General features: G+C 43.6%; 1 protein-coding gene across 1 annotated transcript in view; it reads right to left on the reverse strand.

The window, feature by feature from the left end:
- The window catches only part of LOC119373571 (medium-chain acyl-CoA ligase ACSF2, mitochondrial), a 38,428-nt gene that overhangs the window by 11,008 nt on the left and 4,040 nt on the right, over positions 1-23,380 (reverse strand). The window contains exons 5-12 of the mRNA XM_049411227.1: positions 17,835-17,953; positions 16,846-16,893; positions 14,187-14,292; positions 14,005-14,097; positions 12,167-12,315; positions 11,529-11,620; positions 7,849-7,922; positions 6,381-6,488 (exon numbers count right to left, since the gene is read on the reverse strand). Of these exons, the coding sequence (XP_049267184.1) occupies positions 6,381-6,488; positions 7,849-7,922; positions 11,529-11,620; positions 12,167-12,315; positions 14,005-14,097; positions 14,187-14,292; positions 16,846-16,893; positions 17,835-17,953 (789 nt within the window). The remainder of the gene's footprint in view (positions 1-6,380; positions 6,489-7,848; positions 7,923-11,528; positions 11,621-12,166; positions 12,316-14,004; positions 14,098-14,186; positions 14,293-16,845; positions 16,894-17,834; positions 17,954-23,380) is intronic.

The raw sequence follows: 23,380 nt of genomic DNA on the forward strand, positions 1-23,380 counted from the left end.
CCTGGCCCGCAGTCGATCAGGCGTGGACCTCATCACCGGTCAGCCTGTCGAACAACCCGCAAACGCACGTGGGTGGAGTTGTTGTCGCCAATTCCTTGCGGAACGAATAGTGCAGAAAATCAGCCTTTATGTGTAATTTCTATTTTATATGTTAATTGAATTATCTGCAGTATTCGTTCCGGAAGGGATGCGGCGACAACGATTCCATCCGCATGAGTTTGCGGGTTGTTCGACAGGCTGACCGGCGATAAGGTCCACGCCTGATCGACTGCGGGCCAGGGGCATCGGACGGAAGACGACGTCAAAATATACACTCGCTTTAACAAAAGAAAACCACGCCCCCCGAAATCAGTGATCACATACTAAGGAATACTCAAACTAAACACAAGCAAATCACACTCTGCCGCGACGCAAGAAAAGAACACAACGTCGGAATCCACTCTCAAGAAACAACAATTACGTGACAGACACGCGAAATCATCGCGGCAATACACGCTGGAACACTACACTAAGTGAAGAAAATATGGGACGCGAATAAAGCATGAGAGTCCCGACCGAAGGTGTGAGAGCTGTTGAAGAGGTGGGCTAATGTACTTGCCTGACACCACATAACAAAGATGGAGGAACGCAGAGGCGGCAGCTAGGCAGCGAGCTCACATGTATCAACGTGAAAGTTTTCGCGCCGTAAATCTTCTTGTGCAATAGACTTGTGCAAATTTTCTTGAGCCATTTTAGGTCCATGTACTGGTGATGTGGTGAACTGCATTTGTGTTCCTATACAGACAATCTTAGTTAACTGTGTGTTTCTGCACTGTTTTGATGTGTAAAAATCTTCAATAAATGGTCAAAAGAATTTTCTGCATTTTGTACTTGTGTCTGCCGACTTTACTGATGTGCAATACGGGGCTTGCTTCCTGTTGCATGTGCGAAAATGTAGCATCGCGAAAAATCAAGGCTAATTATTCCTCGGCCAAGCTTGGTCCTACGTGGCCTACAGCTGGCCGTATGCGCGAATAAGCACCGGGCCAGGCGTGGTCCCGCAGTGGCTGGCAACTGGCCATTTCACCGGCCCAAGCTTGGCACTAGACTGGCTGCCGCCTGGTCATGAGCACATTTCCACAGGGCCAAACGTGGCCCTAGAGTGGCTGGCAATCGGCCAGGTTGGCCATTTAGGTCGGCCCAATGTCGGTGGCCATAACATCGGCCAACCTGAGGCCAGTGTCAATCCCCAAACGTGGGCCGACGTCGGGAGCTGACCTATGGCCGAGGTTGGCCAGGTTGGCCAATGACCTTGGGCCAGCGTCGTGCCGAGCACTTTTGTACCATTGCGTATGTAGGAGGCTTCCGTTCGTTTGCAGGAAAACTGTTTAGCGATTTCGGAGTCCGTGAGCATCCTCGGAAATAGAGATCTGGCCGTATCTGCCCAAGAGAAAGAAATTTCTTTGAGAGTAATTCCCAGAATGAAGAGAGAGTCTGCACGAACCACGCGTTCGCGTGAGAGCGTAGCTGAACACTGCGAGAAGTCCAAATACGTCTGACATGCAGGTCTTTGGTGTTTTCAGTACACCTGATGAATTCGGGTGCTGCTTCGTGGCCTCAATGTGCCTCTTGCATGTAGCATGCCGCTTTATCGCTGCAAAACCATGCTGTTCGCAGGTAATAGTCTGACATGCAGACAATGCAAAATCCACTGGCATCGCTGCCTTGGCGACACCAAGAAGATATAGTGTCACCTTTTTCGTGCATCTTGTTCAGGATGTCGATATTGAACCTGGTGGAATGACCTGAGGCTCTGAGACGGCTAGACACGAACAATGCGAAAAGCAGTTCCCGTCAAGATACGTGTAGCGATACGCTTTTTGCTAATCACACAGAAGACGAAATAGTCTGTTGCTAGCCGTTCCACGGCGAACCTAGTTTTTCACGAGTTTTGCTCCCCCGACTGAAGTTGTGTTCCGTGAAAATCCTGAAACAACACGAAGCTGCCAATTAACTGTGCCAGTTCACGGCTGGTGCGAAGCTTGTCCGCCATCTTGCCAGCTTCTCGGTTTGCGGTAACCGCGGTTAGGAAACTCTGCTGTTACGTCTGCTGTAGAGCTACTGTATGCTACCATTGGTAGCATATACAGTAACTCTAGTCTGCTGAGTAGCTACCCCTAACCGCAGTCAGCTTAACCGGTTAAGGCTGTACTGGTTCGAGCAGCGGATCTTTGAAAAAGAGGCAAGAACAAGACAGACAAGGACGTCGCTGTACTAACAACTGAAATTTTCAGCTCGCGGCGAGCCGCTCCTTCAAAAGTGCATTTTTGGGGGGTCACGCCAATTTACAAGTCTGGAGAGGATTATGTCGGCCCCCAATCAATCTGTGTCCGGTCAGGTCCCCCTGAAAGCGCCGGGCGGGGTACAGCGAAAAATGATGCACGAACCAATTCCTCTCGCGGCACGAATATTTTGCTGAGCGGCAGCTTTGGAGTGTCGTGTTTTGCCGCCCCCGGCGCGCTGCGCACGTTTTTCAGCTAGTGTGCTTATAGTTTGGAGCAGTTTTGGCGCAGAACAGAGGAGATGTAGCAGGATGTAGCAGGTTTCACGTCTTGGCGCAGTTTGGCGCAATTGGCGCAGCTATCACATCACTGTAATCAAACGCCATTAAAGGGAAGGACAACTGATTTTTACAGCACCCATTTTTTATACATTGGTGAAGCTATAATACAGGCACCAGCATCTGGATGAGCAAGCAAAGATGAGGAATGCGAATTGGCGTGGTTGACGACTCCACACACGTGACCACACAGTATCCCTTGCAAGTCTTCTACATGTAATCAAAGACACCTTAAGGTGGAAACAGAAAGCTTACTGGTCAGAGTCATGCTATGTCATGCTATGGTGATGCAGAAAAAGCTGCACGCAATTTTTTTTTACCCGAAATTTCCTATCCGCGTAAGAATCGAGAAACATGCCGGAAATATGCTGGGAACAGCTTGCAATATGACGGTTTAATACCAATTATACAATGCACGCAGTGGCATTATATGGCAGCACCAGTGCTATTTCTCATGCCAGCATTTTAGGAGTTATGTGTCTTAACCATAGCTGTATTTTTTAGAGTACATCATGTGCACACAAGCGGCAACAAACGTCTTACTGCAGATGCTCAAGACAAACGCCTTATTTTTGGATGATAGGGCCCCTGACAGGCGATTTTTTGTTTGTGACATTTATTTTGTAATAAGTAGGTCTATGTCTTGTAATCACGGACCGACACCGTAAATGCTCCAACGTGATGTCTAATTAATCCTATCAGCGCTAATTATGGTCATTTTTAGTGTAGGTTCAAAACGCGCGCCGAAAGAGGATAAGAAACTAGCGCCGCGCCGCGGCGGTCGCGCCTCGGGGCATGCGTGATGACGTGCGCTCAGTACTTGGTGACGTCAGCCACACGCTTGTTGAGCTGCCAGTTGGAGAACACACACACGGAGAGCTCACGCTGCCTGCCGACACGTACAGAAGAAGGAGAAGGTGGGAGGAGCAAAGAGCAAACATGCTTCGCAACTCTATGCTTCCACAGTGCACCGCGCATATGTCTGTCCGTGACGTCGACAATACTTGCTTTACCTCTGCAACGTCACAAGGGGCCTGCGTCTACGTCATACTAGTGGTTATGTTGATAGGAGCTCAAAATTTAGATGAGCACTCAGGCTTACTTTAAAACCAAATTAAAATATCTTAAAGGCAACGCTCGTCACTCATAATCGGTCAGAAGTGCCCCCGCATGCAGGACTATCAAACAACACAAGGATCTCGAGTTTCCGAATTCGGTGTCAGGGGTCCTTTAACAATGCTAATGTTAACTTTGCCTCCTCTATAAACTTCTTGGTACAAACACCCTTGAGGCAAGTACCTCTTTCACATCGTGTCACCATCAGCAGAGGACCGCAAAACGTGAATCAATGAGAAAATCTTCTTCTGAAAAGAATTTTTTTTTTTTCAGATATTAACGCAACGCTTGTAAAATCATACACCGAGCCCAAATACATAAACTTCACAGAACGTTCAGTCGACTTCGCAGGTATGCAAGAGGAACCAGTTCCAAGGCAAGCACAGATAGAATGCAGCGTAGGTGAAGAGTGGCAGCAGAGACGGACATTCACTGTAGGTTAACAACACCGAGAGAAATGTACTGGCATGCAGACAAAGGACAAAGCAGATGGGCTAACCATGTGCACCACGAGCAGGGAGCGGAAGCACGAAGGAGAAGCTGCAAAAGAATGAACAGAAAATAGTTATAGAACACACACCCGCCACTCTGTTTGCATCACTGCTAGGCACCTCACAGTTCCTTCTTCATTACGATAGCAATTGTAAGGACACTCGAGCTGGCATAGATCCAGGCCTTTTTCGAGAAAGGGGTCTGACAACGTGGGTATTGATGATGACGGTCGATGAATGCTGGCATTATTAACAATATTAATACAGCTAAAACTTGATCTAATGAAACCCAATTTTACGAAATTCCTGATCTAATGAAGAAATTGAACCATAGGGTTCAGTGTTGTCATCAACGCAAATTAACGAACTAACTTGACCACCAAGCCCAATTTAACAAAGTTTGTCCCGAAATAACTCGGCAAAAAAGTGCCTCATTTCGACAAAGATGGGTTTTTCTTCGAGCGTGCTTTCTAACACTATCGCATTAAAACATCTAGGTGCCCTAGTCGTGGCCCTAACTTTACTTCGACGAGGCTGCACGCCGCGCCCATTCACAGAGCAATGGGTTTACTGCACTGTTTATGCAACAGATAGGACTGACAGTCCCCTCGCGACTTTCTCGCTAGGCCTGGTCACACAATTACTGCATTCTTTCTCGGTGTCTTCGCATATCAGTAGCCTGTCACAGCTTCACGTGACCTAGCAAGCATTGCCCAGAAATGGTAGTCCGAACGACGTAGGAGGTCTGGGAAGTCATAGGGGTTCTGGGAGGTCATAGGAGGTCTGGGAAGCCCCTGTGGACTTTTCACACGCACAGGTGAGGGCTGCTGGCAAAAACAATGCCGCAGTAGCTTTTGGGTGTTGCTACGTCACAATTTCAGATCTTGAAGGACCAAAAGATCACTGTTGATTTTACGAACTTCCCAATTTAATGAAATAATTCGATCATGGTCATCACTTCGGTAGATCAAGATTCAACTGTAATAAAAATAACAAACGTTTATAAGCTGCTTTACTGAAATTTTTTATCCAACAATAAGCACTGACATTCAAGCATGATGCTTTAGTTCTACGCTGGTCCAGACACAAATGACTTCCTGAGCTATCCGCAAGCAAATATCAGTTTTGGCTGGACACAGAAGCAACAGATATACATTAATGTAAACACAGTCAGTGTAGCTACGTGCACTCCAGCATTGAAGGACCAGCACTTGATGTGGCACTCTTCAATAATCAATCAACCTTTCTTGTGCCTCCAGAGCAAAAGAATAGCAACAGGTGGGAACAAGGATGTCATGAATTTGTTACATGCCACACGCTGGTGCCGCACAGACACGAATGTAAGGAAGCGGTGGGGGGGGTTCAGGACACATGGGACATCCCCTTCAATGTGTGCATTTACTCGAGAAACATTCGCGTTGTCCATGCTTGCACCGGGCGATCACAGTATCAACGGCATGCACGTGACCATGGGAGGTTAGAAGGTCTCCAGAGATGTCAGACAGCAGTACATTTTACTGCAAGTAAAACAAAGCAAACTAGATTTCAAATGATTGGCTCTGCAACAGAGCCAAAGAAGCGTTCTGCTTTCCACTGCTGGCACAGGCATGGTGCACGCAAGAACCAGCGTTCCTACTGTTCAGCTGTATTATAATAAATAATTCTTAGGATTTTATGTTCCGAAACCACGACACGATTATGAGATGCCATAGTGAAAGCCTCCAGAAGTTATGACCATCCGGGGTTCTTTAACATGCGACTAAATTTAATCACATGGGCCTCTAGCATTTTGCCTCGATCGATCGTGCGACCTTTGGGTCAGCAGTCAAGCATCATAACCACTAGACAGCTGCAATGGGTCAATGTTCAGCTGTGCGCCTACCACAAGGTGAAGCACACAATGATTGGAGCACAATAGACAATACATATCAAGTTACAAACACTGACAACATTCCATCCGTGTAATCTCGTGCACCAGTGAGGTCTGCAATGCCGGTGGTAGAACTCCTCATCACCCAGCACTGTGAGACGTATTAATAGCAACCATAGCTTGGTCTGGTTTCTGCTATACGACAGCATTGCCTGGTGCGCTGCGTCACGCCAACATTTCGTCCCCACATTTCTTTAGAACAACATGCGGCACCAATGTTTAAGTAAAAGGAAGATAAGCTCACCTCCAGGCCCGGCAGTGGTCGACCAACAGTGTTTAGCTGCTTGTCGTCAGGGTCATCATTGCTCGTCACTATCGCTGCCGTGGTCAGCTCAGAAGTGCCAAAGCCCACCTGAACAACGGGAGCAAAGGTGTTCGGACAAGCCCACTATTTCAGATTGCAGCGAGATGGGTTAACAATATCCAACTATTTCATTGCTTCAACATCAATGTGTATTATCAAAGGTGTCATAGTTACAGGCTTTTTGCTATATCTGTCATTGAAATACAACATCCCAGAGCAACAAGCAGATTATGAAATTTTGGCTTTGTGGTCATCTTCAATGCACACATGCAGTAGTTAACTACACAGGCAACTTTGCATTCACCTTCCATAAGAACATAATTGCAAAGCTCAAGAATCAAGCTCGTGACTTTGCAAACCCCTAGGGTCAAAATCTTTGGAGCATCTGTCATGGATATATACTGAGAACCAAATTCACAATTGCATGCTCAACAGAATTTACAAACCGGTACTGTCATTAGCACACGTAACTGTAACGCACAATTCATGGTCCTTGTGGCTTGAGTTAACAGATATGGGCCATGCTAAACCAAACATTAATATTTCGTGTAGAAAGTTGAAGGAAAGTTCACACAAGCTGTAAATTTCAAAGACTCACACCTGAAAACTCACCAGCACTGTGTGAGCAATGCAGTAAAAAAAAAACTCACGACGATCGATAAAACTTCCCAAGCACTAAGATTCAAATTTAAATGGGAGCAATTTATTTGCAATAGTTCAGCACTTTTTGCAATCAACATTTTTTGTTTGTGAATGCCACATGAGTTTTCAATATCTTTACAGGAGGCTTGAAGAACTGATGGTGGAAGTGAGGCACTTTAAAGTTTATGTATGATGAAATTTCAACAATTAAGCAGCCAGAAGATACATCAGGAAATAAGCAATACAGTTGTAACATCTGTAACATCTCAAGGGATCTGCAACTTACTCCCACTAAAATCGTAATTCTTTGATAATGCGATAAAAACAGCACGAAGATGGGATGGAGAGAAAGAAGCAGACAACACTGTCTACTTCTTACCCTCTGTCCAGTTTCCACGCTGTTTTCATCGCAGTACAATATGTACCAAATGGCCCTTCAAGATACTCTTCTGCTAGTATCTCTTTAAATATATAAAATGTCAGCATACAGAAAGAGAAGTTACCAAAACCAGGAATGCTAATTCTGGAATTATTACTTAGATAACGAATCATCGATGTAGTCGGCAATGTGAATATGAAGATCAATTAATAGTGTGACTATTTGTCAGCCACCAAGATATTATTTTTTTATCATAGAAAGAAACGTGTGAGATTGCGACATGCAACACATCACGCAACAACACAATGACTTTGTAGTCCACAGCATACATGCATAATCTACTAGGGCAGGAGTCCATTCAGCATTAACAAGACTTTCCGTACTCACCCTCACGTTGACGTGGAGCTTTTCTCGGACAAGGCTACGTATTGCAGGGGTGACGACATTTCCACCAGACTCTCCTAAAAGAGTTGAAATCAATTAATACAAGCAGTCAAGCACCCAAAAAAAAATTACATTATCTCCCACTCAAGGGAACCATGAGGGGATGCGAAGCAGCACAGGGGGCGCACACCAAGTTTCCGTTATGTTCACTCGGCGTTTCCATTAGTATGTGAGGTTTGTATTTAGTGTTTGTGTGATCATTACGTTGTGATTGTGCGTTGCTTTCCACTAGCGCCGAGTGATCAAGTGGCACCGACGTTGACGTTGCAACTCATCTGAACGGGAGCGAAGCAAGAATGACGGAAGCCGACCGAGCGCACGCGCTTATATACACATGAAATGGGGGAGGGAGAGGAGAGAGTGGGTTACAGGCTGTTATTTGGCTGCAGCGCAGCTGCATCACGTGGGATGAGAGGCTGCGCCGCGGCTGCAGCACGGGGGAGGAGAGGAGAGAAGGCGACCGAACACCTGCGTATAGTAGAAGAGTGGGAGAGAGTGTAGGCGCATGCACAGTGGAGCGTGGACGCCACCACCGGACACAGCCCCGAGCAAAAGCTGCTTCACACCTAATAACTAGAATGATAGGTCAATGACCTCAGCTGCCAGATTCAGTAAGCTTTGACGGATACAGCAGGCAGAATCCATTGCTTCCAAAGCAACAATGCAAGCTCTGGACTCGCACAAGGGCAAAAAACATGGAGTCATCTCCATTTCTTCCTTATCATGCACTAGGCCACAGTGATAAAGTCACACCTGCGACACCACTTATGTTATCAGTTAAAACATCATAAGCTGAGTGAAGCAAGGTGCTTTCAATTGTGGCCAGGTGCTTTAGTTTAATGCACTGCTTTAGCTAAACAATATGAAAAATGATAGAAAAAGTTACAACTGCATTGTCATTATTCCTTAGTTTCATGCAGTGCACTGGTATTTGTCTAGACCATGCAGTGCAGTAGACCGAATGGCATGCACTGACAGCAAAGTCCCATCAAACGCTATAATGTCCTACATAGCTGCATTTTATAAGAAAGCTCAGTTATCTTTTCAAACTACCCTCTCAGCCGAAATACTTCTAGATGCATGCATAGTACACACCACAGTTCATAAATCAGTCGCAGGAGTGCCCATGATCGAGAGCTCAAGATGTGCCAAGAACTTCACATCTGATTGTTGCCACAACAATAAGGCATTACAACAAAACATAAAATATTAACTCAGAACTGTAATACCCAGACAATCTTTTTTTGATAAACAGAGTTTTGAGACTCGAAATTAAGGTCACTAGCCACACATTGACTGCATGAAGCCTTTTCAAAACGATGCCAGCAACTACCGAGTGAAATCATTTTGCACTACTGTAGGAAAATTCGATTTGCACTTATTTTCGGGCATTTTTATCTTCAACCACCCTTCCTACAGACTGGCAATCAGCACATGTTGTACCTATGCATAAGAATGGTAAAGCAGTTTTACTAACAAACTGTCGATACACTTCCCTTATCTCCTCAAGGATATTGGAGAATACCATAGCCAACCACATATATCATTTCTAGAGGAAGGCAGCATTCCTACAATGGCGTAGCATGGCTTCAGGAAGGGCTTTTCTACCATCATTCAGTTGGCGTCAATCACCCACAACTTCACCAGCACTATTTATAAATCTGGTAAAATTGATGTCGTATTCCTGAACTTCAGAAAGGCTTTTCTGATCTTGTTTAATTAAAATTGTCGGGGTTTTATGTCCCAGAACTACAATATGATTATGAGGGACGTGGCAGCGGAGGGCTCCGGAAATTTCAACCACCTGGCGTTCTTTAACAAGCGCCTAAATCTATGCACACAGGCCTCTAGCATCTTGCCTCCATAGAAATGTGGCTTCCACGGCCGGGATTCAATCCCGCGACCTTCGGGTTAGCAGTCAAGCATTATAACCACACTAGACAACTGTGGTGAGTCTGATCTTGTCTGTCACTTGAAGTTCATTCATAAGCTCCAGAAGACAAAGCTACCTCAGTATCTAATCAGCTGGATCTGCACATATCTAACCACAGTATGCACAATAATGGGGTAGAATATATTACCCTCATCACTTCTTAGCAGAACTTACTGACAATAGTGATCGTATTGACTGCTGAGCAAGTTGCATTATAACTTTTGCCTTTTTCCTTTGGCACTGCCCCACATTAGGTATAACTTTATCAACAGCTTTTTCTTTGCAGTAGTCGTTATGGTTGCATAATTAATTACATTTTCTGTATATAGGTAGTATATTTTTATTCTCTACAGTGTGTGTACATTTTTTATTATTTTACTGCCCATACTTTTCTGACCTATTTGTAGCAACAGCCCTCCTGCATGTACTATCGCGCTCAGTATGAGCTACATCACGCGAGCGCGTGGCCGAGCGCTCTGCAAAGTTGTACAGTGGCGCCGATCACGGCATATTTTCGAGTTATCGGGAGAGAGTTTGGCTGCTCGTGCGAGCGCGCATCGCCCCCACTTGCTTGCTCTCACCCTCGAAGTTATCATTTTCGAAGCTGATATCACCGCAGGGCTAAACGAGGGCGAGGGTGAAAGCAAATGGAGGCGATGCGCGCTCGTGGGGACAGCCAAACTCTCTCCCGATGACTCGAAAATATGCCATCATCGGCGCCACTGTACAACCTTGCAGAGCGCTCGGCCACGCGCTCGCGTGATGTAGCTCATACTGAGCGCGATAGTACTTCTAAAGAGCTTGCAATGTTTTCTAAATAAGTAAATGAACAAATATAGATTTACTGAAGCAACACCAACAGCTGAATCTTCGATCTATTACAATTCCTTATTTATTTTAGTGTTGTCATTACAAGACAATATGCTATAGCTTTCTGAAACAACTTATGAGCAAAAGAAATCCGTAACATTTCATGCAACAAAACTCCCAAAACACAAATACACAAAGCAAACGTTACGACTTATTCTAGTCTTGCTCACAATGGATGAGAAACTTGCAACGTTTACAATGCATAATCTTTTTACCCTGCGTCAATTTGACATTGTAATTTACTGTTAATACCGCCATCTGTCATAAACACCATAATGAAATTTTTTTTGTTCGAGAAAATTCCTCAACTACGAAAAAAAAAAAAACTTTCGTCGTTCATAATTGGTCGAGTAGGTTGGTACGCCCAAGTATAATGCTGAATTTTGACACTGCACCATCAATCAGCCTTGTTATCAACAAGCACAGCATTGTGCTAATCATTTCAGCATGAGATACAGACAGAGTAAAGTGAAATAAAAAAAAATATTAAGAGTCTCAACATGTTAGCTCGCATTCGTGGTGTAATGTACAGAGCTTCCGTGTTAGAGGTTGTGGGTTCAGTTTCTATGGAATGTTCAGCTTTTAGATTTGTTTTTATTTTCTATTTAATCTTGTTTCTGTTCTTATTTTTTATTAATGTTTCAGCTTTTCATTTTTTTAATTTTTACTTTAAGGGGCAGTGCTATGACTGATAGACAACTCGTGCACAATTTTGACGCTTTTTGCTAACACTTATAGGCTTTTCTTTTTTTAACATGTGATGCTATTGTGGGCATACGTTATTTGACATATGAATTTCCTAGTGTCTAGTTAGGCTGACCTTGCCGCAGAGAAGAAAGGTCAAACTGTTTCCTCAGTGGAGAGTTGATGATGTCCACAAACATGGTGGGCGAACCATATAGCTCGGTGCATCTGGAAAAGAAAAAAAATTTTCAACTTGTAAAATTTTAGAAGCTGTGCAACAATAACTGCGAGACAAAAAAAGGAATAAACACATAAACAGAAGGAAAGTCCATTTTATCGACTCGGGAACGCCACATCAGTGAAACAAAGATAACTGGCAGTATAAACACAAGCAGTTTTCTTTTTCCTGGGCACGTGTCACTGTATTTACGCCAACAGAGAGTTTTAGTGTGTGGTACTCTGGTATACGCAATGGCGTTAGTGCAATACTGGGTGCATCTTGCAATGCTTTGTCTAACCACAAATACAGACGAGTCTTTTTCATGTACACACACTTAACGCATACATATGCGCTTGACGCACCTTATGTGTGCACTTGACGAAACACACAGCCGAGAAGAGTGTGACCTACCATTTCAGAACTGAGCAGAGTATGTCACCAATTAACTGGCTGTGAATATACTTAAGCATAACTGTATGCCACTAAATGAGCCTTTAAGTATAAGCATCTCATTATTTGTTCCATAATGGCATTCCAGAGAGATGCCGCGTCACCTGTGCTCTTGGACGGCCTTCAGGACAGCAGCAGCATCGTACGCAGGTGCTGGCACGACGGCCTTGGCACCCAGCACCAGTGTACGAGCCAGTACCACGCTCAGGCCGTACACGTGGAAGAAGGGCAGCGGGTTGCACATCACAGTCTCCTGCAGTTCACCAACCCGAGGACACAATCTTTTGCACACCACATCTTACAATGGAAGTGCGACATTTCAAGCGCTTTACCAAACAAAGGACTGACAGCGAAAGGTTACATTGTACCATACAGTAATGCCCACTATCCAAAGTGCATGCAAGAAATGAAACACACTGGCGAATCGAGGACGTTTGATTTGCCGTGCAGGGATGTCGAGCAAGTGCCCCCTCCCCGTTTCTTTTTTTAAGCGACACTTTTATAACTTATACATTTCGGCATCGTCCACAAGAAACCCAGTGCCGGCAAGTGTACAAAAATGCAACCCTCGAAGATGCGCCAGTCACATGCGTATCTATGCGCCGTTTCCCAATAATTGATGCTGTCTCGATTGTCGGCTTGTCGGCAATCAATCGTTTCTGATATGGCAATCTGATATTTTATTGAGGTGATATGTCATCTCACGTTGCCACATTTCATTGTAGCCAGGATGCGAACGCATGGCCGTCGTTGTTGCCTGTAGCGACTGAAGTGTCGCGCTGCACGTGGAATTCTCGGAATGAAGGAAGGAAACAGTTAGGAGGGAGCATTGTGCAATGCGATAGAAAGAAAGAAAGAAAGTAGTACATCAGGCTCCAGGTGCAAAGCTTCCCTCGGAGCCCCCAGTTTTTTGATAGGGAAAGGGCTCCTCAATGTTTTTTTTTCTATGCAGCCGTGTTATAACTAGGGTTGTCAGCCGTCTGATTTTAGACCAGCCCGGCCGGTGGTTTAGATAGCGCACCGGTTGCCGGTCCTTACCTAAGACTGGCCACCATTGACAGTTTTTTTGTCATAATATCGTAATTATTTTATTTCTGGGGTGTTTTGTAAGTGTCAGTTCAAGAACTATGAGGGTAAATATTTATCGTCGATCACCAACACTCTTACACGGTTAGTAAACCACTTTTTTAAGATCCCTTAAGGTGTAGCGATCACTGGAATAAAACATATTATTGCGCATGTATGTATATATGAATACCCCACATTTTTGTGGCATATGCACTGTATACATTTGTGTCTGTAATATCACTGGCCTGGTGGATTCAGACGCAACGAGCTTTTTATGGACGAAGTACGTCCGGTTCCTTTTCAGTGCAGTGCATTCACAGCAATAGCCAAAATCTTACTTTTAGTGCAAGCATATATCATTCTAATCACGGGTGTTTTCATGCCAGACTAGTTAGCTCAGTGTTCTGTTTTTTGTGTAAATGTAGATTAGGTTTAATTCGCTGAAGGAAAGCAATGTTACATTAAATGGCACTGCATGTCAAAGACTTCACATTGCGTCTATTGTTCAACATTAATTTAATCTCCTGTTAACCCTCCGACTACTCCACCCCCTCCAGGGGCGTAGCCAGAAATTTTTTTCGGGGGGGGTTCAACCATACTTTATGTATGTTCGTGCATGCATTTGTATGTGTGCGTGTATATATACGCAAGCAAAACTGAAAAATTTCGGGGGGGGTTTGAACCCCCCCAACCCCCCCCTTGGCTACGCCCCTGACCCCCTCGAAGGGCCAGTTTCTTTGGGGGTGAAAAGGTGGGAACCCTAGTTGTAACAATGAGATTTTCACAGCACTTAGATAATGCTGTAAGCAGCTTCGACTGTACTTGCAAAAAGTGTTGCTGTTCACTCAAGGTGAAGGCTGGGAATTATACTGACCTGCGTGAGCTTAGCCCTCTGGTCATACATGAGGACGTTGTTGATGAAGTTGCTGTGGCTCAGCACAGCAGCCTTAGGTGTTCCAGTCGTGCCCTACAAAACAAAAGGTGAATTACAAACAAAAAAGATATGGTTCAGGGCAATCACACACGGAGCTGTGCGTGCACGTGCAGCCAACTCACGGAAGTGAACACTATGGTGAACGGATCGCCAGCGGTCACACCTTTCTGTGCTGCCTGCAGGTCGGCCTCTCCCCCTTGCATCAGATCTCGCAGAGCAACGCAGCCCCTGCAGCAATGACGTACACACGAGGGGACGAAACCAGCTCTGTGTTCAGCTCTGACTGCAGCAGTTGAAACTTATAAATGCCTGCTCTCAGCTCGCTCACAGAAAAAGGCACAACAGAAACAACATCTGCACGCATCAAGCAAACTTTAAAAAAATCCACACGCATGTTGTGAAAATGCAAAGTTGTAACCAACTCAAGAGTATCTTTTAAATTAAGTTGTTATAGTTAATACCAGTAATTAATTAGCCAACTTTAAGAATATTTCTTCAAAAACAAACTATTCAGTACATAGGCCGAGGAACCTATTAATTAGTGCCAGAATAATTTCTTTCTGTGGTAATAGCTACACAGTTTTAAATGTTTCCAAGCTTCTAAGAAAGTCCACGAGACTTGAAAAAGCACCACTTTAGTCACAAGTGCTCTGCAACATGACTGCCCTCAAATGTGCTACGAATAGATTATCGATGCTGCATGCACACTGCAGGCACGAATAAGCCTCGAACAACGAAGGTGGAGAGAGTACAATGACCTCCGTTTCCAGTTTTCCCAAGGCAGCTTGTCTGTTGAAGCAATGAACCAAATAGGTCAACAGAGGCACGCAATAAAATGAAATGTTTCTATTCTCTGAGCTCCGCTGGCATTCTTATTGCAAACAAACACAGAAAGCGAAGAAGTTTTGTGAGTGAACGGCAATGTATTGAAAATGAAGAGAGGGGCTGCCCCTTATCATTTTCGTTTGTCGTCTGCTCATACATTCTCTCTAGGTGCAGCATTGTTCGTTCACTGATAAAATGTCTGAAAGTGTAATGTATCTCTATGCCAGTGGCATAGCCGGTGGGGAGGAGTTGGTGGGTTTCAAACCCCCCACAATTTTTTTTTAATTTTGCATGTGTGTATATACACAGACACATGCAAATGCACGTACAAACATACCCCCCCCCCCCTGAAAAACAATTCTGGCTATGCTACTGCTCCATGCAACTGCGTAGTAACAAATTTTTTTTGATCTCGCATTTTTTCTTAGGAGCCTGGAAAAATTGAAATCACAGTAGATGGAGGTAAAGGGAAATGTCTAGAAGTGCTCAATGAACTACTAACTGGTACTTAACAGCTATTACCGTGGAAAAGAAATTACTTGGACACTGATAGACTAGGCAACTTCTCCACTGAACAGCTTGAATTTAAAAGATAATTATAATACTTGGCTAATTATTCATTTTTAATTAATTCCTTGAGTTCATTTTTAGAAACACCCATAGTTGGACAGGAGCACAGTAAACAGTACTGAGTTGGTTGCATCCCCTGAACGTGCACATGGATTTTTTCAAGCTCAGCCAGAGTTAGCCAGAAGACACTTTAGAGTAATGGCCCACAGGTCAAGACCAACAAAACAAAGATGCAGAGTGCGAGTGGACAGCGTTTCTTTGCTTTTTTCAATCCATCCTGTTCTACACACCACTGCACTAGTATTTCATTACAGCAAGCATCAACGGGCCCAATTTGTCAATTTTTCTGTGCAATAACTGCATTTTGCCTATCACTTTTGCACAGCTGACAAGGCAGGTGAAATGAGCGAAAGCTTCATATTATCCAAACAGTGATTCAAATTGACTTCTCGTAGTAAATGAAGGCAAGGGGAAGGGAGAGGTGTGGAGCAAATGTTCCAACTTTTTCAAACCGTGCAAGACCCACTATATGAAAACTCACACTACAGTCAACGTTTGGCACATTTCTGTGTCTTTCGCCAAGACGAACCTTTCTGCATTTAGATGTACAGTACGGTCCACTGTTAAAGGGAACACTCGAATGAGCAACTTTCATTTTATTGGCCCCTTAACGGCTAGTAGATGCGGAAAGATTGTTCGTGCACATTACTAGACCCACTATATGAAAACTCACACTACAGTCAATGTTTGGCATATTTCTGTGTCTTTTGCCAAGACGAACCTTTCTGCATTTAGATGTACAGTACGGTCCACTGTTAAAGGGAACACTCGAATGAGCAACTTTCATTTTATTGGCCCCTTAACGGCTAGTAGATGCGGAAAGATTGTTCGTGCACATTACTAGGCCCATAAGGGTTCCATAACCCATAAGGGTTCCAAACTATCAGTCACCAGTAGTGTTATGCAAATCTAAGCCACTATGCTTTTGTAGGAGAGCAATATCCGGACATACCCGAAACACAAGTGTTCCCTTTAACAGTGGACCCGTCTGTACATACAGTACACACGGATTGAAATGCAACGTTGTTTTTTTAGTATAATAGCTGCTATGAGTAACTGCTCGCAATATCCACATCATGTCGCTGCAAATCTAGCTGCTGAAGATAATGTTGAATCTTATGTAAGTGCTCCGAGTCAAAATTATGCCAATACTCCTATGACACGAACTTTAGGCGCTGGGAGCAAAAGCGTATGCATTGCTTAGCCCTGAATTTTCACTTTTCAATCCACGATTACTGTACGTGGCCTCCCACAAAGGTCAATCATGGTTGCTGTCATTATGAGAATCGTTTCAGAAAGCAATAACAAGCAGTGCAAAGAACTCACGGCATGCTCTGGTCACTGTCGATGATGACAGTCCTCAGGGATGGATACCTGTAGAAATTTTAAAAAGTAAAAGTCAGAAAAGGATTGTGGAGGTTTCTGTTTTTAGCCACACTCTCATTCAAAACAAGGCTCTCAGAATGCTGCAACAGTGCACACCTTTTGCTTGTTGTCTACTACAGTCTGCAGCTCTGTTCTCAACAAAGGCGTCGTCACTGCAGCCACAATAGCATTCTGGTGTATAGCCTTGACAAATGCTGCCCACAAGTTTCAGCTTAAATTGCCACTCATATGATCGTGACAGACAACCAACCTACACGTGTATGTTGGATGTCTGCAAGATTAACTATGTATGTAGTTAATCTTGCTTCTTAAGAGCCATAAAGTTGATTAATATCGTAGGAAATTAGTGCATTTCCACATTTCAGAGAATTAGTATAAAATGGAATGATCATATACAATAAAAAAAAACAGCTTTATTACTCATTTTGTAACAAAGTGCCCTGTGTGCCCCCAGAAAAAGCTAAGCCTGCCATCAATCAATCAATCAATCAATCAATCAATCAATCAATCAATCAATCAATTTTGTTTTTGTCCATTTCAAAAACAGACAAAGGATAGGCAAATAAAAGCTATCTATCAACAGCTTGATGAGCCCGCCGCTCCCATTACAAGGATTCACAGCAGCACAGACACAGTTAACACATTTCATACAAATTGAAAAAAGGTAAATCATTTGTAAAAATCATTTGGAAAATACATGCAGCCATGAGCTTCTGATTATTCATTTGCTATCCCAGTTTTTGTTATCCAGTCAATTAATTGTCACTGTCAATTAAGTAGCTGCACTGTGAAATGTCAGGCCTGGAGCTCGAAACTTGCACAAATATTTGTTCAAATGTACTTCTTGTCCAGGAGCATAAGCATTTAAAAAACAAAGTCTTGCTGCACGCATGTGTAAAGCGGACACAGCAAAATAACAGCTTTCTCACTTCTTCGACTTGAGCTGCCCTGGCGGGGAGTCCTTCAGTTCAGGTATTAGGGAACACAGCATCTCGTAGTAGTTGAAGATCTTGAATGGCTGTGGAATGTAGATACCTTTGAAGTCCACCTGTCGAACAAAGCATGCTCCTTACTAAAGTATTCAAAGGTGAGCAGTGGATGAACAACATTCATTCCATCTTCGACTGTCTTGATAAAAATGACGACAATACACTACAGAACAGTAGAATCTTGATTAACAGCCTACCGATCAGCCTACCACCCAAACCTTAGGTTTCGAGTACTGTACATTACATCCTGTCCATAACCCAGGTGAAAATGAGTAACTGGGAATCCAACTGGTTTCAACTGGTATCAACTGGGATCAAATGGTTCCAGTTGGGAAACAACTGGTCCCAGTTGATTCCAGTTGCAACTGGTCCCAGTTAGCAGCTGGTCCCAGTTACAACTCAACTGGTCCCAGTTGATTCCAGTTGCAACTGGTCCCAGTTAGCAGCTGGTACCAGTTACAGCTCAACTGGCCACCAACGGGAACCATGACCAGTTGAACTGGAAGAAGCTGATCCCAGTTGGAAACCATAACCAGTTAAATTGGAAGCAAGTGGTCCCAGTTGCGCCCTAACTGGAAGTGCGACCAGTTGTCCTGGTTGTACGGTTCTTCAAAGTGAAAGAAGAAAGATAATTGAACTCGAACGCATACGCAGCATTGCTGCACTTGAGCGAATGGGTTTTATCTAAGAGCTTTTTGTGTCCTATTCGCAGAAGGGTACCATCACTGGCCTAGTAATATTCCTAGGACAATGAGAGAATAAGAAAATAGCATCTCATGGTTTGCGAATGAATTATCTTTTCTTGTTTAGACGTCATCCTCTTCGTGTTGTTTAGACCCCATTACATTAATATATACAGTCTTACCTCACCTGATATATATGTATTTTTCAAAATCATATTATCGTGGATTATTCCGTTGCGCAAATGCGCAACACAGTGCACACAAGCGTACGCTTGTTTTAGTATCAGTACATTCAACTAACATTAAAAAGCTGTTGTCAATCTTTTTACGTCCATCACGGTGACAATACGCGCAACCGAGGCGGGCCCAATTGACGTTGGGGTGTTAATATTGCCGTCGTCTCGCTGGGAGCATGCCATGCTTAATAGTCTTGTGTGCAGCACAGCGGTTACTTCCGTACGAGAACGAAAAATGGAGTAGTGCCAGTGCCGAGAGCTACCACAGCTGAGACTGCCACAGACTGACTGCTGACATCCTGCCGACACAAACCCACAAAGCGTTGCACAAACGCAGCCTCTCTACATCGACTGCCGTCACATTAGTCCCGTATCTCATAGGCTCAAACATTGAACGAAGCAGTAAAGTAATCAAGCATAAAGATTACATATAAAATAAATTGAAATGAATTATTTCGTGCCAATTCGGCAATATTTAATGGAAGAAAGAAACAGGATAACAAAGACATAAAATTTAGAAAAACAGCGATGCTAGTTTCGTACACCACATGGGACGAGGGCTAGCTACCGAGCGCTCGGTGGTCCATGGTCGCGCTGCTTAGTTGTGCTGTTTTTCAAAAGGAACGTGCAGTCATGGCGTGCGTAAATTAGACTTTGTCGAATTAGTGTTCGGCAGCTTCATCTCTGGAAGACTTTGACTTCAGGCGAACGCCGGACAAGTGTTTACGCCTGTGACAAGACGGATATATGGACCCATTGTGTGCGGAATGCTGCCTGCCAATTGTCAGCAATGCAGCCGTTTGAAGGTAATTATACCATTTATGCTTCGAGTGCTAGTTGTTCAGTATCCTAGAAAGATGTAGATATAATGCAGGCAGAGTGCTTTGAGTGTTGAGACGATGGAACGTTGCATTGTAAACAAATGCTTTCTATACTGCTCTAGCTAAGTTTGTTTATGGGTTTGTGCGGAGTGCTCGCAAACTTGCTGCCATTTGTTTGGGAGCATCACAGAAAACGAGTGCCGTGCAATACTTGTGCTTTGAACGGCGTGCTAAAGTGTACTCGTAACTCTGTCCGCGACTTTCAAAGAAAGCGCTAAGGGCCCGTATTTGCACTCTAAATGAATATTCCTGAACCTGTTGCATGTGTAGGCATATGAATTCGAGTGAAAATAATGGTGTTTTTTATAATTTTTTGCTGCTGATATATAAACTCGACTTCTAAAAATTCGGAATAGATGCAGCGCATGATCTCTGTAGACACTGTTTGTCGTGTGAATTGTTAGAAGGCAGGTCTGCTGTGTATATCTATAAATTTATATGACTGTTCTGAGACATATGAAACATGTTACCTCTTATTTTGCAGCAACGCTGTTTCATTGGTCACGGGTGAATGGCACAGATTCATCAGCTGCGCAGCCCGAAACTTCACCAGTATATTGGTTGAGAAAATACAGCACTGCATGAAAGCCGAGCGGAGGATATCTTTGCACTGAATGTGCAACCACAGTGCTGGTCCAAACCAGCCACAGCAGGGAATGCCTAGAGCTGTGTAATTTTTTGTGTAATAGCAATAAATCATGATCATCTTCTACACTTAACATGGAGTGTCAAGTGTTCCATTGGAGTGTTTGATGTGCTCAGAATTAACATTATTTGCACGTTGAAGATTGTTTGAGCTAGCTGGAGTACAAGCATGCCCATTTGGGCACCAACGGGGAATGGGACCTGTTCACAACTGGGAAAGCATTTCCAACTGGGAATGCATTCCCAATTGGTACCAGTCGCCAACTGGGAATGTATTCCCAACTGGTCCCAGTCGCCAACTGGGAATGCATTCCCAACTGGTCCCAGTTACCAACTGGAAATGTGTTCCTTAAACCAGTTGAAGTGGGACCAGTTGAAGTGGGACCAGTTGAAGCCAGTTGGATTCCCAGTTACACATTTTCACCTGGGAAGGCACGACCACCTTTACTGTAAAGATCTTTCCTGTATCTCCCGGCTCCATACAAGCCGTATTTTGTCCTGTAAAACTATTCCCTGCGCATAACCCACATCCGCAACTGCAACCTGTGCAAATATTAAAAAAAAAAAAACATGCGTACTGGCGTGAAGCCACCTTTGTATGCATCGCTGTAAAGCTCTGCCGTGAAGCCACTTTGCACAAAGAAATTCACGTATACCCCACACGCTGACTTCAGCTCCAAAATTTCTGTATCTTTCTATGCGAATTGTACGCAAGAAACTATGGTACTTTCTCTCTTTCACAGTTAACATTTCTTCACAACACTCAAATTCTATAAACTACCTTACGCATAACATTAAGCGAACGGAGGTTTTCAAAACGAAACTGCAGTGAAAAAAGTGTACTTTCTTCCATAAGCTTCCACTACAGAAAAGTGCTGATGTTTCCAGATTCAGCCAGTGTGAGAATGACATTGCATAGATTTGCAAAAAACTTCATTCTTCTGGCTTCAAACGACTGTGAATTTGCAACTGATCATTCTCAACAGAATATTGTTACAATTAAAGTGCGTGAATTAATAATGCTTCTGTCATAGGAGTACACACACACCTCATTACAAAAGAGTTGCATTAGACATAAAAAAAAACATCCATTACATCTCATGTTTGTTATAACCAGATATTTTTTCAACGTTGATATTAGCAAGAAATATTTCAGGCCCAGTTCCATATATCCAATAGTTCATTATACTAAGGTTTAATTATAGTGCCAAGTGACAGCGTCCTCATTCAGTGACTGAAAAATGGTTCAATGATAAACAGGTATAAACGAAAACTACAGGCCAATGGCAAATTATGCAAAGAATAATAATAGTGCAAGCCAATCATCAGTAACATATTATGAGTCTACTTCTTTTGTTTTTGTTTGTTTGTTTTTATTTCTTGTGCAGCCTGTAAGAATATGCGTTTCTCAGATTGCTGTGAAACTAGTCACAGATCATGACAATTTGTTAGCTAAAATCAATTACCTAATATTACAATAATACCACAGCAAAGAACGCACTTTGCTAAGCATAACTGGTATGCCTGTGTTAAAAATAAAAAACAAAAATCACCATATTTAAAAGCCAATAGTCAACAAAACATTGATGTACATGCACAATTATCAGCAAGTTTATGTTGCAACAAAATTCACAATATCTCCTGGTTTATAAGCAACACTGCATGTCTCAACTGAACATACACAGCTATCAAGTGATTATGACAGCATGACTCATCTTAAATTTGTGCTGAGCAGCTGGCTCTACCATAAATAGCTTTTCACAGCAACAAATACAGAAGGTTGCAGCAAAGCAACATAAAACAGCCACAGGTGTGGGGCCTGACCTGTGCCATATGTATACCCTGCGTTTTCTCTCGCTTTTTTGTCGTGTTTGTCTTTGTGTTACTAAGCGTGTTGAAGCACTTGCAACCGCTGCCAATCAGTCATTTGAACACCTGCTAAACATTTGGAACACAGCGTTTCTGTTGCTTCCTTTTTTTTTATGTGCTTCTGACTGTTTCATCACTGAATGGACTCGTGTTTCACAACTGTATTACAACAATGTCAGCCATGCTGCGTTAGTTTTTGTCTATTTCTGTGTACTGTGTGTCTTTGCTTTCTATCAATGCACTTGTACTGTGCCTCAAATATTCCCACTGTTCTTTCTAATCGATGCTGCATGCTGCTTGCATGTTTCAAACAATGTCCCCTGTTTAAAGATTTCCTTTGTCCCCATATAATCGTATGGCACATAACCTTTATGTAGTCCACATAGCATATTAATCTTTCTCCTCATTTTTGCACTACAAAGAATTAAGGCAGCTTCTCACTACTGGTGCCAAGCCTGAAGGAAGTGTGGAGCTGGACAGCCTGCGTTGTTTCTCTTTATTTATCTCTTTCTTTCCTCCTCTCTTTTTCTTCCTCTTCATTTCTCCGTTTTTTCTTCCTCTCTTTTTCTTCCTCTTCATTTCTCCGTTTTTTCTATCTTTTCTTGTCTCTGTATTTCTATTTCTGTCTTTCTCTATATTTCTTTCTCTTTCATTTTCTCTCTCTCTCTTTATTTCTATTTCTCAGTTCCTCTTCCACGCCGGACAAAGCAGTGCACGTTTCTGGGAGTGAAGCAGAAGATGAAGAAAAGGACGAGCGCATGCCAGCTCATGATTATGATTGGGCGTGTTAAGTTAGCGTGCTCCGAATTCCAAAGGAACACGCTCAAATGCGCTCGAGTGCAACGCCTTTGGAGCTTAGCTTAACGGTGATTTCCGCCTACTGCTTTCGGGGGCACGAAAGCGTCACATGGCGAATGTTATGTTGCTTGCGCGGTAGGAACGAGTGGAGAAGGAGAACGCACTTCATCAGAGGAGAGAGTCGGAAACACGTCATTTCTTGGGAAGCCCTAACAGGTGCGAGCTCTCACGCACGCCTTGGTGCACCGTCTCAGGGTTGGAGTGCGTACAGCGCGCTCCGTAATCATGCACCGGAAGTCGCGTTTCAACCGTTAAGTTTACAAGAGCGCACTCCGCCGCTAGAGTGTGCTCGAGCTCCTTAACTTTACGCGCCC

This window comes from Rhipicephalus sanguineus, chromosome 11 (genome assembly GCF_013339695.2).
Source record: "Rhipicephalus sanguineus isolate Rsan-2018 chromosome 11, BIME_Rsan_1.4, whole genome shotgun sequence".
Classification (NCBI taxonomy): Eukaryota; Metazoa; Arthropoda; class Arachnida; order Ixodida; family Ixodidae; genus Rhipicephalus; species Rhipicephalus sanguineus.